The sequence below is a fragment of the Antedon bifida genome, chromosome 6 (assembly GCF_963402885.1).
Source record: "Antedon bifida chromosome 6, ecAntBifi1.1, whole genome shotgun sequence".
NCBI lineage: Eukaryota > Metazoa > Echinodermata > Crinoidea > Comatulida > Antedonidae > Antedon > Antedon bifida.
Genome location: NC_136231.1, coordinates 4,818,505 through 4,836,823, shown reverse-complemented (window position 1 = coordinate 4,836,823; position 18,319 = coordinate 4,818,505). Strand labels below are relative to the sequence as shown.

The 18,319-nt window shown below is 30.5% G+C and overlaps 1 protein-coding gene across 2 annotated transcripts in view; it reads left to right on the top strand.

Moving 5' to 3' along the window:
• The window catches only part of LOC144844926 (pituitary homeobox 3-like), a 34,223-nt gene extending 29,098 nt beyond the window's left edge, over positions 1-5,125 (top strand). For both annotated transcript variants that reach the window (XM_078702039.1, XM_078702040.1), the window contains exon 3: positions 2,749-5,125. In XM_078702039.1, the coding sequence (XP_078558165.1) occupies positions 2,749-3,276 (528 nt within the window). In that variant the 3' untranslated portion in view covers positions 3,277-5,125. The remainder of the gene's footprint in view (positions 1-2,748) is intronic.
• The last annotated feature ends 13,194 nt before the right edge of the window (positions 5,126-18,319 follow it).

Here is an 18,319-nt window from a genome sequence, read left to right as displayed (position 1 = left end):
TTTTCTTGTTCTGTTTGATTATCGATTTTATTTGAATTTATTTAGAAAATCATTAAAAAATACATACAAAGTGATAACATAAATTACTGACATTACAAATAAATACATTCGATAACAACAATCAAGCGAATTCGTATAATTTCTAATACGATATCTATGTGCCAACAGCTGATAAGTCATTACATAGGCTGGTTGCTTCTAGCGTTTCTGGATTACGGAGAATAGGATATAATATACAGTGGGTGACAACTTGTATTGAATGTTATTAGTTTTAACATGGATAAATTACTATATAAAAATGATACCATAGAAATATATAAATATATGATCATTGTTGTTGTTATTTTAACAGATGCATGTTCAATCTAGTTATACCGTTTCAACCGGGAATTCTTCAAGTTCTGAATCATTTTTATTTGATATTTCGAAATTTTCACTTTCCATGTCGGGTCTTCGAGATAATAATATTACTCGGGGCAATTTGTCGTCCACTAATTTAATCACAACTCGACACAATCTGTTAAGAACATTTGGTATACTTTACAGGTATTGTTTGACTTCGTGTTTTACCAAAATTAGGTCAACTTTGACTAGTTTTTCAAGATTTATAACAAAAAAAACATAAGTTATTAGTTGAAGTTTCGATCACTGTTATCAAAGCTGACTTTCCCTACAATGTCATTAATTCAAGTGGCTTAAAATACATTCATATACTGTTTGGTTAAACACACGACTAAAGACTTAATCTAACCATGATCTAACTTAATACAATGTAACGTGCATCTCAACACAATCCAGTGAACACACTGCCATATAAACATCAGAGTGTTATTCGTATTATATGTATGCCTATATATTTGATATTGAAACGCGGTACAAGCTTTAACAAAATTAACAAACTAAAATAGTCATCTAAATATAATATAATATGAAGCGCTTAGAAGCACTGTGCAATAAGAGATTATAAGAACGAATATAATTATTATTAATATTACAATTAGGGCAGTGAAATTAAAGGCGGCTTTATATTTGTTTTCTTTTTGTTTAAATGTGGCTCTTATATGGTAATTGAGATAAACTAATTATTCAATAATGTTGAATTCTATATAAAAACGTATGCCTAACTGTTGTAGTGTGAGCATGGAAAATGCTAGGTTCTATTAAATAAAAGATAATTGTTGTTACACTCTTGAAAATCTGTAACCTTATTTCAATCAACGTCTGATAACTAACAGTGCTAAATTGCCGTCAATTAAGATATCATTCACGGTACCCAATTTGTGGAGGATCTATGTGTGGGAACAACACACAAACTGAAGGATAACACACCACTTCCATTGAATCCGTCCACACATACCTTTTAAAAACCGTCCCATTTGCAGTTGTAAAACTGGTGATGGACAAAGGCTGACGAATTCTTTAATTGTAAAATTGTCGTCAAATTATGTGTATCTGCCAACGGGCTAGATTAAATACATCCTTAATTTTGACCCAATTTTCCAAGCAACCTCTTTTATACCTCTGATGTTTACACTGGTCTTTCTCCCTTCATACAGATAGGCCTACACTACAAGATTTTTCCATTTGAGTTATTTTATTGTAGCTATAAATATTACTTCTTAATTATAGCATTAACGAATTTTTTTAATTGGACCTGCCATTGGTTTAAGTTTAATTTACGTAATTTACTATATCGTCATTATTAGATACGGTATTTTAACGCAATTGTGTTTATATCGTCTTAGATACGGTATTGTGGCGTAATTGCGGATCGTCATCATTTCTTTGTTTCTTCTTCTTTTTCCTAAGTTTAGTAAAAGCAAAATGTGGCTCTTTAAAATCGGACAGTCAAACTAAATACAATGTAGTAGTATATAAAACTCATATCTTTCATATATGAATTGTTCATATTTCATTAGTATAGGACAATCTAGTAAATAGTTATAAATAGTTATAATGTTTTAAAGTGCGCAGTGACAGCTCTTTATAATACATAATATAAATTTAAACGAAAGTTATGATACATCACAACAATAATTAAGATTAAATGTAATTTACATTACCTTTGCATATTGATGTTTCTCTGTCTACCTTATTTATGAACGAATTCTGTTGTTCCCGGAGGACTATTGTTAGTAAAATTATTGTAGTAGATAATTGGCTCTTTCTTGAGAAAGGAATACTACATGCGTATCAAGTAATTTCCACTATTTGTTTGATTATTATACTAATAAGCCTTAGGTGAAATATGGATGTTACAATAAGCTCATTAAATTAAGAGCTAGAATATTCAACAATTTTGAATACACCGTATGTCATCGGTACATCGACATTGGAATAACGATAGTCATTATTACAAGATTAGAATAATAGTTTACAATTCTTTCGATTATTATTTGGCAAATTAGTAATAAAATAATAGCAATAATAGTAATAATAATAACATGATAAAATAATAAGTTTAAATTAATAATCAAGAAGTAAGAATCATGATAATAAACCTGTATTATTTAAAAATAAATGCTGATTAGATGCGGGGTATCTTGGCTTAGTTACACACTCTCATCAATGGTAGTAAATGCGTAAACCATGATAAAGAACTTCAAAATACGTAGTAAACAATACGATTGTCTGTAAGGTTATAACATATTTCAACCTATAATATAATAGTATTGAATAGCCTTATTCATTGTTTGAATATAATGCGTCTGGTTTTATGTCTGACTGTCATTTTGTATCTTTTTACAGGTATGGTTCAAAAACAGAAGGGCAAAGTGGAGGAAAAGGGAACGAAATCAATTAAACGAATTAAAACAAGCAGGATTCGGATCCCAATTTCCAGGAGGTTTAGTACAACCATTCGATGATGGCGGTCTTTATCCTAGCTATCCATACAACAGCTGGACCAAAAGTAGCAATCCACTAGGATCAAAAGGATTCCCATGGTCGTTAAATTCCGTCAATCCGTTAACTGTCTCGAGTCAACCAATGTGCTTCACCCCACAGACAACGATGAGCACAACGTTTTCGTCTGTGAACGGCGTTGCGGGCAGCAGTTTGAACAATTTGAATAACAGTGCAAGTGCCGCTTGCCCGTATGCTTCGCCAGCAGCTCAGCCATATGTATATAGAGAACCATGTTCGAGCAGCATTGCTTCTTTAAGATTGAAAGCGAAGCAACATTCCACATCAATGGGTAGCTTTAACTATCCAGTAGGCAGACAGAACTCTTCTTTATCAGCGTGTCAATATGCCGGACTAAACGGACCGGCATGAGTTTCTTCATATTTTCAAAAGAAAAAAAAACTTTAATATTAAAATGGAGGTTTTTGATTCCCAGAGTAACTTATGATGTCTGCGTCGTATGACGTCTGAATCTTATGACTTTTATGATTCTCAAAGTACCGTTAAACAATACGAAATGATGCAATTTACAAACCTGCATTCTTGAATAATTTGTTATCGATGTATATAATAACGCACAGAGTCAACAGAATAGAGATGACTTTAAAAAAAACGAACTTCCACTCAAAGTAGTGTTTAACGAAAATTCAAGGTTTTGTAAGAAATTAGTTTTATTTCGTTTTGTTAGTGCAAATGATGTTTTAAGCCTGTTTTCACTAGGTGAATATATTCGCGCGAATCGGACAAACCTTAGTTTTGATTGGTTGCACAATGTTTACGTCACAAAAAGTAGGCGAAAATATTAATACACATGCGCACTCGTTTTCAATTGCGCGAATAAATTCGCCTAGTGGAAAATAGTCTTTCATTATTGAGAATTTCCATTTTTCGTTTCTGTTTTAAATATATTGTGGCGGGGATAAATTTGTACAAGATAAAACATACATTTGCACAATATTTCAATAATTGATGATGTTGATTAGATGTTGCCATGGTTGTAATGTACCGCTCCGAAACGCTCCCCTGCCTGCTAACCCAGCTTGTTATTCCGCTCGTCCTTTTAATACAGTTGCTATTATATTAATGCGCTCTTTGTATTAGATTCAAACCAAGGCCTTGATGCTAACAGAAATAAACTATACAATGTTGTGATTTATATATCAACAAGTAATTTACAATTCTTATAATTATATATAAGCTATGTTTATAGGTTGGTAGAATTACCGTACCAACGAATTACACAAGTCTTGTATTTTACGCACTTTTCATTGCAAATACTGTATTCAATCTTGTGGCATTTTCCTTATAAGCAAGAGTTCTTTCTCAGACATAGAAATTAGGATTTAGTCTCGTTTTTGTCAACTTTTTAAACTCTTATTATATTATTTTTGTGGTATTTTCTGAATACTCATAATACATTCTTGCCAACTATTTCTGTAACAACATTATACGAATATGGTGTTAAGCTAGGTAATATTTTGGGAAGCCTATGAACAAACTAGTTTGACCTGTTGAATCTGCATATTATAATTTATGATTGTAAAAATGTCAATGATTATAGAAAGAAATTGTTTCTATGTGACAGTAAATGTCAGTCAGTCCATATTACAAATACTGATCGATAGAACTTAAGTAACAGTCAATAGGCAAAAATAATTGCTGGACAAATATATTTTATTGACAGATCTTACAAATTATTATTATTAATAATAATATTATTATTCAGGGTATTTGTCTATTGTATTATGTTATATTTTATATATCTATATTATTATATTGAAAAATTCAGAAAAAGGCGTAAAACGCTAAATTTGCGTAGTTTACGCACTGCGCAACGATACGTGCTTGACCGATTTTGAAGCAATGCAATGGCGTTTTTATTTTCCCCACTAGGGATAAAAGTGTGGGGTTTAACAAATATCTTGGCATTATTTCTCTTTTATTTTAAAAAAATCAACTATTTTAATCAATGTTGATGGATTAAAGACATTATTCTACGTATGTTGTAATTTCGCGCAATGTTACGCGAAGCACTACATTTTATATTAATACCTCAAGCCGATTGACCATTCATTATTCTGCACGTGTTCAAAGTACTGTTATTGTATAATATACGCGTATAAATATACAAGTTTTGCTTAATTTGTTCTCTTAAAAAAATGTTATTGGTCAAAATTGGGAAAAGTTAACAGTTTGTAAATAAATATTGTTGGGCAAATTACCTATAATTGTTGTCGTTCTCTTCGTTTGTTTACATTTCTCACAATAAAACATGAAATGCTTCCACAAAATAATATTACTACGCAGCAGCCTTGGGTCAACAGCTCACATGCATTCCGGCATACACGACTGCAAGGAAAGAAACCCGGTCTAGAGTAAGTGTTAAATGTTTTAGTTTGTTGTTATAGTTTCTATTTTGTTTAACGCTCTGTTTTTGTTCTCGTTAAACTATATGCATCCTGGTTGGCATGCTTTTAAATTCCTACTACAAGTTGTTAAACGTTAAAGAAACAACGAGTGCATATTGTCATATATGCCATTGTCTTACCGGTATTGTTACGTACAATGGGAGACTAGGATATGTGAAATTCCTCAGACAATCAATGGACAAGTTATAACGGTAAGTTAAAGCAAGTAGACTGTGTTAACCGATTTGTACATTCCCTACACCATCACATTATGTCGCATTCACAAAGTGTTGATGCGTTTACATAATTGCTTAATATTTCCTTATCAAAGCCCACACGTGGTGGACACACGTATAGTCACAAATACTGATATTTTGATCGTTTTTATACATATTAATTATCGAGTTTAATTAAGCGATTAATAAAGCGAGTAACATAAGTAATGTAAATATGACGGGATACGGAACATACACTAAACATGGAATTAGTTTATGGACTAATTTCTCCGAGCACTAAACAAAAGTGGTATCGGATAACTAAGTTCAGTATTAAGATAAACGTCATACATATACCGTAACGATTGTATAAGCAAGCATTCTTTGTGTTTTAGTACCACACATTAAAGATGTCATTATGATGTAGAAGAAGAATTGAATCCGAATATAAGGTGTAATGACGACTTCCATTCTGAGATAGGCCTGAATAATGTTATCAAAATTAATTAATTATTTAGTGATTAGTGACCTGATGTTTAGTAGGCCCTATAAAATCAACAAGTGCAATTGTAGCCAATTAATTAAATATTATTAAAAACAGAATACCCGATGTCCGGAGTATGTTAAGTATGTCAGTGTTTAGTCAGGCGGAGTAATGTGAATCTTCATAAACCCACCTATTATAAATAAATACACATGTCTATTGTGACTAATTACCAGTAGTTTAACGCTCTAATAATATATTATTAGGCCTACACGTTGTATCGTATCGAAATCAGTGGGTAATTGTGCATGAGCCTATCGGTAAGATACCCGGACTAAGTGTGGTTAGTGGCATCCAGACTCCAGAGATAATGAATAAACGTTATTAAGTTATTAATCAAGTCGTTTTAGAAATATATATATCCATCGTTACGATTAGTAGTAGCAGTTACAAAGCTAAAATATGAGATCCTCTTTACATTAAAAATGGATTACTCCAAAGGTCTTTCTATACACAATAGATCATTACTAGATTAAGACTTTAAGCAGGTCTTCGTTGCCGACTTAATTGGGTATTATGTGTTAGCATCAAACATGAAAATCGACTAAATTAATCTGTAGCACTAGGAATTCCCATATGATGGATACTAATCATCGGGGTATTTGTGCCATGAAGTTTCCACTCTAAATTCATGAACACTAGAAGCAACGTTTAACTACTCATATGCGTAATGTCAACATTCGAATCGATGTGAACATGCGCATTGGTTGTCTATTTGCCTCTCTCTCTGAGGTGTACCGTGATAACTATGTAGTCGATGTTCTCGATTTACTTTTCGCTTTGCGTCTCTTGTCTCTGGAGGGCTCAACTTGTAATTGCTTTGGTAGGATTAATTTACCTAATTTACGGTACAAGTCAATGTTCAGTCTTTCACGCTTGTCTTGGCGAAACATTTAGCTCAGTAATTGCTCATTTTGCGATTAAACAATTTCACATTTAAAGTAGGATCTGAAATTAATGCATTTTACAACCAAGATGATATTCTGTAAACACGTTTTACGGTCCGGTAATTCGGAATGTAACAAGACTCCTTGAAAAGTACGATTTCATAATTGAATATCATCACTTCACATAAACATATCATAATATCACGATTTGTTGTGTTTTGTTCATATTGGTCCTACATAACAAGTGTTTACGTCATACTAATGAAACCTTACCCATCACATATTGAAAATGAGAACACTTGTACTATCAAGTTAACTATTTGAATAATTAAACTTTTAATCCCATCAAGTCAAACCTGTCATTTAAGCTATATAATATTTCCTCATTCATTATCTCTGATTACCAAATAAAAATAAACCTGAATTTAAATGACATCATACGTCATGGAGATAAACGTATGAACATCATATATACTTTTTCTTTAAGCCGATATTACGAAATTACCTTAGAACAAACATTATTTGAAAATATCGTGTATGAAGTTTCACTTTTTGGCAGTTATTCATAAGGGTGGACATTATACGCCCGATGTGTCAGTATGAAGCCATGTGTTATGTTGTCCATTCCATATGATGGCCCAGTTGATTTATTTTTTAATTTTTAATGTGATCTCCCAGAAAAGTTTCAATTTATGACTAACATAAAAACGTGACCAAACGTGTAAAAATAGCGGAAAAGTATACGGCCTTCGCGTGGAGAGGAAAAGATCGAGCAAAACTATCCTAACTTCGAAAACAAACCTACAAGATGTAGTTCTACTAGTGTCAATCATTCGTGAAACGTTCCACAAGCAAATTAACGTTTTATTTAATATTTTTTTAACGCGCGCGGTAAAGTCAGTGTAGAATGTACTTTTATTAGGCCTATATAACGAAAATATTTGGTTTCATATGAATAATTATATTGAAATCAAAATAAGCATACAGATTAGGCATTTTTTAATTTGAAATAAACACCATGTAGGCCTAAATTGTCATAACCTGAAACTATATAATTATATAATAATATAATTATTAAATAACAATATTAATAATAAACATAAAAGACTGAAGCAGAACTGAGGGAAAGGATTCACCCGTTAATTTGAATCTAAGCCGATTATAAAGAATATATAACTTACATAGGCCTAAAGGACTTTATTTCAGCAAATATCAAGAAAATATGCACTTAGGCTCTACAAGTATTCCATTTTTTTATTGTTGCCAAAAATTAACATTTGCCCATACTGTATAATATAATATTAGAAATGTATATCTTACTTATTGACTGGACTTAATAACTTGTCCATTTTACAAAATCGCGATGTAATATTATCAATTGCATGGTGTTGATATGCGGGGTGGGTCCGAAGTCTCAGGCCTAGAGCTCGCTAAGATGAGGGTGATATCCCTGATGTGATTGCTTGTCTGTTTGACAGTTACAATTATCCATCATTACTACTTGAGGTTGAATCTTAATTAAAACGGAAACGAATTCTTCGTATATTGATACTATTAGTTACTTGTACACCATCTGTCAATTTAACTAACTAGGTTTTAAAATTCAGAAATTATCGGATCATCACTACTTGGTTTTGCCACTCAGCAATTACAGTATATCGACCACTGACGGATGACGTATTACATGCGCAAACTCGGGTGGACAAAGCGATGTGTTTATTGGTCATTGCTTCTTTACCTTTTTTATTCGACTCTCATACCCTGCGGCTGTCAACATCTCATCTAGTTATCTAATTAACATACAGTAAATTTACAAGATTTAAGAGGAAATTTGGATAACTGAAAACATAGTAGACTTTGTTTCGATGAATTATGAATAACAGCACTTTTAGACAATGACCACGTCCTCAACTATATCTCGAAAAACAAGACTACAAAGAACAAACTTAAAACACTTGTTGACCAAATCAATGATGACACATCCAAAACATTAAATACAAATGACCTTACTACCGTACAAATTAAGGTTGATACAGTATTAGTAAAATAATAATAAAATAATTAAACCTGGTACTATAAATACGTGTTTTAAATGTTGATATATTATAATTAGGCCCACTTTATTACTATAGTTTTTCTCCTATATGATACGTCGGTCGATAGCTATTAAAAATGGTTAGGGACTGTTTTGTCTTAAAAGTTTCTCCAAGAGTTTCTCCAATATTCACTTTATTTTCCATTTTGTTTTTAAATAACATTATGATGGTCCGTTGTTTTTTTCTCATCCAGAAGACAATGCCCGTCTGAAAATTTATCGATAGTGACATCATAACATTTAAGCCCGTGTAAAGAAACTCACTTTTATCAGCGTCTACTGTGATGTCTATCTTCGTTGTTTCAATGTTTATATTGTACTACTTTCATAAAGACCTAATTTTACAAGACTGCCATTTTTCCTGGAGACACTAAATACATTCTGTGATCGTGTAAAAGATTAGTAACATTGAAAGAAAATATGAAAAATCAGTGATCGTATGCTTAGACCATGGCAGACAGAAGTCTATTTTTTATTCCACTGCCAAAATGACGGATGATGACCGGAGGAAACGGAGCAGAGTCAAGGGAAGTATAGTTATCGACTACTACAAAATATTAGGACGGAAACAGCTGCCATCTTGCCGCCGGACAGTATTCTTGACTTCTCGCATCCCCCAACACATAGCCTATTCATGTTATGTTGTATTAATGTTTTATAATGTTGTTTTACCTACTTCATGTTAATCCATCTCTTGATATCTGTTAATTTAATATTTAAACCTATTAATTTAACGTAGACGGCTTCGGTCAAACTTTTTGCTGTTCTCATCCTATGCCTAAAAGGGTCCTAGCTTAAGACATTTATGTTACGCACAATGTAAATAATGTTGGTTAATGTAGGCATACTGTAAATAAATCAATACAAATAAGATGCGGTAAATAGTGTTGCCGATTAAATCAAGCCTTAATTTCATTATGAAACATAGCCTACATTGTGAAAACGACGACTATATACTTACGGTTATATATTATACAGAAAGAAAAACCTATATTATTATACAGTGTTTGTTCAATAAAAAAAAAAGGAGGAAGTGATGTATTTTGACTTTTGACTTTTGCGCCAGCGGCTATTCATAAAATCAATAGCCTACTATATCTAACATGTGCATCGCTGCCTCTTTTGAGATAGCAATAGAAAGAATAGATAGCGAAATAATCAATGGAATCGGTCATGGAGCTGAACTAGGTAAGCTGGAGCCGTTGTAACAATAGAATCTGCCGTCACTCAATGTAGATAATATAAAAATATAAACAGATAATAAAATGAAAGGAATGGAAACAGTACTACTGCGTAGCCTAGTTTCAATATGATTGGTTGTGAAAAACCAAAACATTGGACTGTTTGACAAGATACACGTATAAAGCGTCGACCCTTCACCTTACACAAAATAATATTAAAAGATTTGGATGAAGTTCAAGCATAATTAATAACGCTAGCAATAAAGAAACTGTCAACACTTCGTATGTATACAAGGATTTCTGAAGCTTTTCAATGGATTACAATAATAATAGCACAATTAACTAAGCAATAAAATGAATTATAATAGTCGCAGATATACCAGTATTTGTGGATTGAGGATTTACACTCTTAATAGATAAATATCGCATCGGTACCTACTAATTTTCGTTTGGTAGTAAACATCTTCATATCACAGTGAGATTAAAAATACTCCTTGTTGAAAAACTGCATAAAGTTTTTTATCATAATGGTATCATCAAAGTTATGTGCCAATCGTAATAGTAGTTACAGTATATCAGGGTCTCCCTGGTTATATTGTTACATTTACACCGCAGGCTGAGCCTACACTCCCAAAATCATTTAATAACTACTTTATGAAACATAGTCAATTATAGTCATAATACACGCAATGCAAATGATTATCTTTTACCTAAATGTACTATATCAAGAACTCTGTTAAATATCAAGGAGCTAAATTATGGAATTCAATCCATGTAGATATTAAAAATGCATCTACGACTTCTAAATTTAAATTAGTATACAAGAACTATTTATTTTCAAGATATGATGAACGTTAAATATATATATATATATATATATCACAGATTTCCTCATCTTTATCGTTTCAAATTAATTAATTAAAAATTTCAGTATATCACCGGGCGGTTTAGAATTAATGTTCTTTGCCTGATGAGTTTATATATATATATATATATATATCATAAGACCAGTTAAGATCTGATAATATGGTTTAAATATAAATTGTAGCTTTGTTTTCTTTTATTTATTATTATTTTATGTATATTTTTTTTCTTTTTCGTATTCGTATTTAATGTTATATCTTGGGGTGAGTCAAACTTAAAGTCTTTCTGACTTATATGACTCTCCCCCACATGATTACTTCATTGCATTCATTATCCTGTAGGCCTATGTATGTTATTATATTGTGGAAATAAAAATTAAATTGAAATTGAATTGAAGGTGTATTGTATAGTTGGTTCTAATAGGGAAATTCCGTTATCAGTATTTTTTTTGCATAATCATAAGTCTAACCATGTAGGCTAGAAATGAATAAAGAATCAATTCATGGCATACCATAATACAGGCTCCAAATATGATATATCTATTATGATACTTTTAAATTTCCTACGATAGTTTATAAATTCCAGAAAATCGAGTGGTATGTTTATCATATTATTATAAAATATAATATGTAATATGAAATTAAACCTTTAAATATTCCACATGAATAAAACAAAAAAGGCTAGGCCTATACTGTAATATATCTATATTACCCATTATCTATTACTGCTACATTATATGTATGATATTTAAAATATATTCGTTTAAATATTCACTAGACGAGATTTGTTATCTTTACCCAATAAAATGTCAATCATATTAATCTAGTTCTGCAGGTAGATTGAAGAAGTCTTGTTCCAGGAAGATGTATCTCCGTTGTTAACGTTAATAGTTTTCCGTAAGAATACGGATTTGACCTTGACTTCCATTGAGTCGACCCGAACTGATGACGGCGGTCTCTCGATCTTCCTACCGATTATTATATTTAACAAAAGTCCTTGATTACACTATGATTCTTCTATTTGTTTGTTGCATTATTTCAATTAGCCGATTTTTAAAGTTTTATTTCAAATTAGTATATCATGAATTCATTAGGTATTATTGTTTGTATAGGAGAATCTTGGCATTGACCTTGTCTACATCCGGGTAAGCTACACACTTAAGTATTCAGTAGTGTTCTACAATCTTTGAACATAGCATGTGCCAAGGCAAAGCTTTTCAGTAATAAAGAATTGAACAGATAAATAACAATGATTATCATGTAAAAATAAGTTTTTCGCCACTTACATTGTGGTAGAAATCATCCTTGATGGAATAAAAGACCAGACAAACTACAGAATAAATACCGTAGAAACGAAACGAATTCCAATTATGTAGGCCTAAAGATACAAAAGAGAAAAGTTTTATTGTCATTTATTTTATAAGAGCCTGTCATGTAATTTAATTTATTACTCTATTTTTCTTATCAGTATTATCCATACTTTTCTTTGAGGTTATTACAAACATAATATTAATATCATTATTGTGTTGTTTTTTTGTTGTTGCTAGTTTTACTTGAGGGCGCACCAAGTATTTAGTAAACTCTTTTAATGAAAACGAAGTACACATCAAATAACACGGTAAATAGACATACTGTTAATTATAAAAAAGGTTTTGTTTTTAATAAAGTAAATTTTAGCTATTTTCTTGTATCAATTTTTTTTGCGTTGTTGCATATTATCTTCTGAAAATACAAAGAATCTGTGTTTTTGTTGGTTAAGTTTCTTCTTATTTTTTTTTGTGTCAAACTTATTACGTTCTGTACGTAAAATGCTTATGATACGTAATAACAAGGTAATGTAACTACTTTATAGGTAATAACTAGGTCTCTTTTTATACACGAAACAAACATCGCATTGCATACAAAATAAAACAATTTTGTTGTTTATTGACGTTTAATCAGAATCATATCTATTTTAAATTGTGAAGTAAGAAGAAATGCTTTCATATTATTTGTTTAATGCATTTTATTTTTTCATTTTATAAGTACAACAATGTAGGTCGGTGCAATTATTAAAGAAATGACGAACAACTCGACGATGATTCCAATCGTGGCGTAAGAGGGCGTTGTAACGTTTTCGTGTTCGCAGAAAATAATACCGTTATCCTCATGAAATGTCTCCATGGTTACTGCATTGTAATTGATTTGACTTTTTTTCTGATATTCTTTGGTTAATTTGCATCTATAAAATGTTTAAATAGAAATATTAAATTGGTATTGATAATAAATTATCAGTTTAAGAAAATAAAATATTTATAAAATCCTACTCTAAATACAAACATTGAAAAATTAAGAAAATAATAGTAATAGTAATAAAAAGAGGTGCTATATGTGTTATACTGTCGATTATGTACTGTGATACAATATTTATTATAAACGAATTCGGTCAATAAGAAAATTAAAATCAAACAAAATACTGTAAAAATAATTTGAAGATTAAATAAAATACTGGAAAATATCGATTTCATAATGATATTAACAAACATATTGAACAGCATGACGAAGTAATGCCTTCAACTGACCTTCATCAAGAATAGTAGAAAGTTCACATTCATGATTCAATAATAAATCTCTGTCTACACTATCAAACTTTATATGACAAAAAATGTGATGTGGGCATATATGGACAAATGCTAATGTCATATCACTACCATATTTGGGAATATCACTAGCAGATTTGGGCACATCACGCTTTTTTTTGTCAAACAGGTTTGATAGTGTAGACAGAGCTTAACATAAACTAACAACTTGGGATCTCAGTCATGGATACTGGCGCAAACTTGACAATTTCCGTCTTTAACGAATAGGCCTACGGTACATAATAATTTGTTTTGGGGTTTTTTTGTGTTGTAAATTATTCCCATATATTATATATAACATGATCATAATTATTATTAAGATTTAGTATTTTGAATAATACACCTCATATGACATTACATAATTTAATCTAAAAAAAGGGTTTGTAAAAAATTGTATTTTAAATAATTTTGTTATTAATAAGTGAATCTATTGTTCACCGTACGTAAGTATGTAAGTAGGTACGTATACAGACGTACATAAATAATAACCTGCATATAAGCCTACGTATATTATTATTTAGTATAAATACTGCTTGTAAAGACAAAATATTGATAACAACAATAAATGCATACATAAGATACAATTGTCGTAAAATATCATAATTTATGCATAGAACGTATACGTAAGTATGTAAGTATACGTACATAAATAATAACCTGCATATAGGCCTACGTAGATTATTATTTAGTATAAATACTGATTATGACAAAATATTGATAACAATAATAATGTATACATAAAATAAAAATGTCGTAAACAATTTATGCTTATAACTTACACTATAAAAATAACTAAATCATCATATTTATATATAATACACATCACGTTATTTATAATTAAGAAAACTGATGTATAAATATTAGGCCTAGGCTATAACAACGTTAAATTAAAACTCTGCTCTCGTCGTCATCTATATTAAACTTGATTACATTAATTATTCGCTAGATATATCAACGCCTTGACATTTAGATAGAAATAAAAAATTGTTAATGAACGTACTGACCATTGGCTCGCTCCCAATGGATATAGGCCAAGGTCAACAGCCGTATTTCTCGACAATAAAACACTGATAGGGATTAGGATTGGGTCAGACGAACGGCTTACACTAATCCGAATGCTTCAATATGTGTTGTTGTCATTAACGGTACGCCACAAAGATACTACTTACGGGGATTATGTTGCCTGATATGTAGGCTACTAAACCGATATGTGTGAAATGAATATTGTTGCAAAAATGCTTTTTACACCAAGGAGGAAAGTAACCATTAGTCAGTAATACACTTACGTCTTAAAGACGATAATATATATATTTTTTATATTATTGTCGATATACGGTACAACACAGAATGTCATGAATTTGTAAATATTCTTTGCTTTCCAAAAAATCGATATTTTATATCCTTAAGTAATACAAATGGTATATTGAGTTAATTGCAAGTATTGTTTGAAATCCCTTTGGCTTATATTCGGATTGAGAAAAGATATCTGATCAGATTCAATATTAAAAGATTAAGGTATTTTGTAAATAATACGGGTAATATAGATGATTTTTGTTTGGATTAAATAGTTCGCATATAAGCAGTCTTAGTAAGATATATAGTGTACATGCGTAGGTAACATTGATTTATTTTCTTAAACAGAATGGAATAAGAACTATGTTTACTACTAATCAAAAAGGTATGTAATAACATTTTTATTAATTACCGGTACCTTATAGCATTATTAAAAAAAAAAAATTCGTTTTCCTGTGTGGGTGAAGTAACGAAGTTTATAATATAAAAATGAATTTTTTATTAAAATTCGATTTAAAACCATTTATATTGATATATTTGATATTTTAATAGTAATAATGTTTAGTTTGAGTAGATGCACGTGTTGGAATATTAAAACTCAGCACATTAACAATTTCGACGAAAATATGAGATGAACATAGCCTAAACATCTAAAATTGGATAAAACATAAAATAAAAAATCGTAACATTAAGCGTATTTAAACGTAGGCATATATATTCAAGTACTAATAATTTAACTGTTTAAATAACTCTAAAACGGATAATTGTTAAATAAAATAATTGCAAAATAATTGTAAAATGATGTATAGCCTAAATACAACAATTATAATAATAATAATAAAATTGAAAAGCGTATTTTTACAAAAGCGTTTTATTGATTATGCAAAACGAATATTCAAGTTGCATGTATGCTTATGGTAGTTTAATTTTATTCAAGGGAGAGATTATAAGCATAAATAACATATTCATTGATTGATTGATTGATTGAAATAGGCCTATATATATTGCAAAGGGCCTATAGACACCAATATTGTCCACTAGGCCTATAACATCATGTTTGTTGTAATTTAGTGTTTAAAATAGTTGTGAATACCGTAACCATTGTTAAGAGTATTTATTTATTTATTTTTTTAGCATTTCTGTGATACATTTTATACTACCGGTTTTTAACTAAAACGCGTTTTTATGTTTACAAACGCGTTTTTCCATGAGCAACGCATAATCCAATAAAATTTGAATGGAAAACAACTACTGTAGCAGTGTACAAGTTGCAGGTATACTTATGTTTTATTGGTTAAATAAACGAACTAGAATGATCATAATATTCTGTACAGGTGTTGTATAATTCAATATTGAATTAGTATTCTTGGACATAAACCGTGTAATCATCAAGGGAATAACAATTTTGAAGGTTAAAATGGACCATCAATCATTTTGATGGACATCTGTCATACTGACCCGCTTCAATTCGTCATAATTACCGATAGTTAGTTAGAAATGCATTTCTTTGTCGTGGTTGCTTTTAAAAATCATACACGTCAATAATACGAGTGGTTGACCAACCGGAAGCGTCCAGTGAAGGTCAGGCTATGAACATCTTTTGCTTTAGCAAGGCTATTCCAAGGTGTGGACATCCGTTAAACGGACGCAGTGTACGTTTCTCCTGCACTAGCCCCTTCCGACTTCTTAGAATGGACAACTTAGATAAACAGGACATCTATTAAGGTCAAGAATAAACTAAAGCCATTATAGTATATTCTAGATATTATCACATCACGAATTATGTATATTATTTTACAATTATTATTTTCTCACGCTTGTCAAAATTATGATTGATGAATTATCCACAGATATTACCAAAAAAAAAAGAATTATTGAAAATATTAAAATACAAATTTCTAAATAGAATTATGTTTACTTTTCTATGATTAAGATAAAAAGAAATAGAAAGAAATTTATGGTGAGTCTTTATTCGATATTTAATCGTGTAATGTCAATCAATCAATATCAATACTAAAGAATAATCATGTAACCTTAGGCCTACATTATAAACAAATATTAATCAATCGTCCAGTCAATCAACAATATCCAATCAATAAATCATTCATCAAATGAACTGATAAATAAATAATTTTTACATTTTAATTAATCTATAAGATAACAAACGTATAAATCATTTTGTCGACCTGTCACACACATTAAAGCTGTCATTAAAGTTTGAATTTTTCCTTTTTTTTATTTTATATTATCCTGTTTGTAATCCCTCTCTCCTCATTTGCTAATAATTACCATTAATCGTAAATAAATATTGTTATAAAAACAAAATTATATAATCAATTATTATCTGATCACAGAATTACGTGATGTAATCAAGAGAGGACCTCGAGTGACTTCCAATGATACATGATGATGATAAATATTAACATATTTTTTGTTATTTTACAGTATTTCAATTTAAATAACATTTTAATAATAGGCCTACGTATATAATATGATAGACATGATAAAACAAACTCTTTAAAACTTATTTAATCGTCTTTAAGCTTACGGTTAATTAACACACAATGTTAGGCCACGGGATTTTAAGATGCTACATGCTAGAATATAATATGATTTTGTCCAAACATTGCAGTGATATTGCCATGGTCTTCTCACAGTTCTGTCAATCTGCTAGACTGGTTTATGTAAGCCTGTGAATGAATTTTCTTCTAAGCAAACACAACTACTGTGATTTCGATATAATAAAATTAGTATATCTGCAGTGTATCCGTAATGAAATAATATAAGAAGAATATTAGCTATACCGGTTTTAGTTATTATTATATATAGGCCCTATATATTATATATTATAATTATTTTTGAAATAGTATATTCTACCTGCATCATATTATTTAGGTGGCTGCACAATTGGCAACAATTATAACCTAAAGCATTGTCATATATCGATATACAATTTTACACGGGACTCCTTAACAGAGGGATTCTCCTCCTTACCTTTACTATAGACTTGTTTAATTTGTGTTTGTGATTCACCTAACACATTCCCATTACTGTAAGAATGCCTGCATGTACTGAGGCAGTGCACAGGTTTGTTTGTTCAACATTAACCTTTCGGTATTTTGGGTCAACGAAACATTTGAATATTAATGTTATGTAGTTTTTAACACATTAATAATGTGTTTTGCCTTTTTACCTAAAGGTGAAAAAACCAAGGCCACGTAGTAATATAGTACGTGAAACAAGAGTACAACCTTATTATTTAAGAACTTTATCGTGTTAAAGAAGACATTCATTCATTTTTTGTTAAGTTC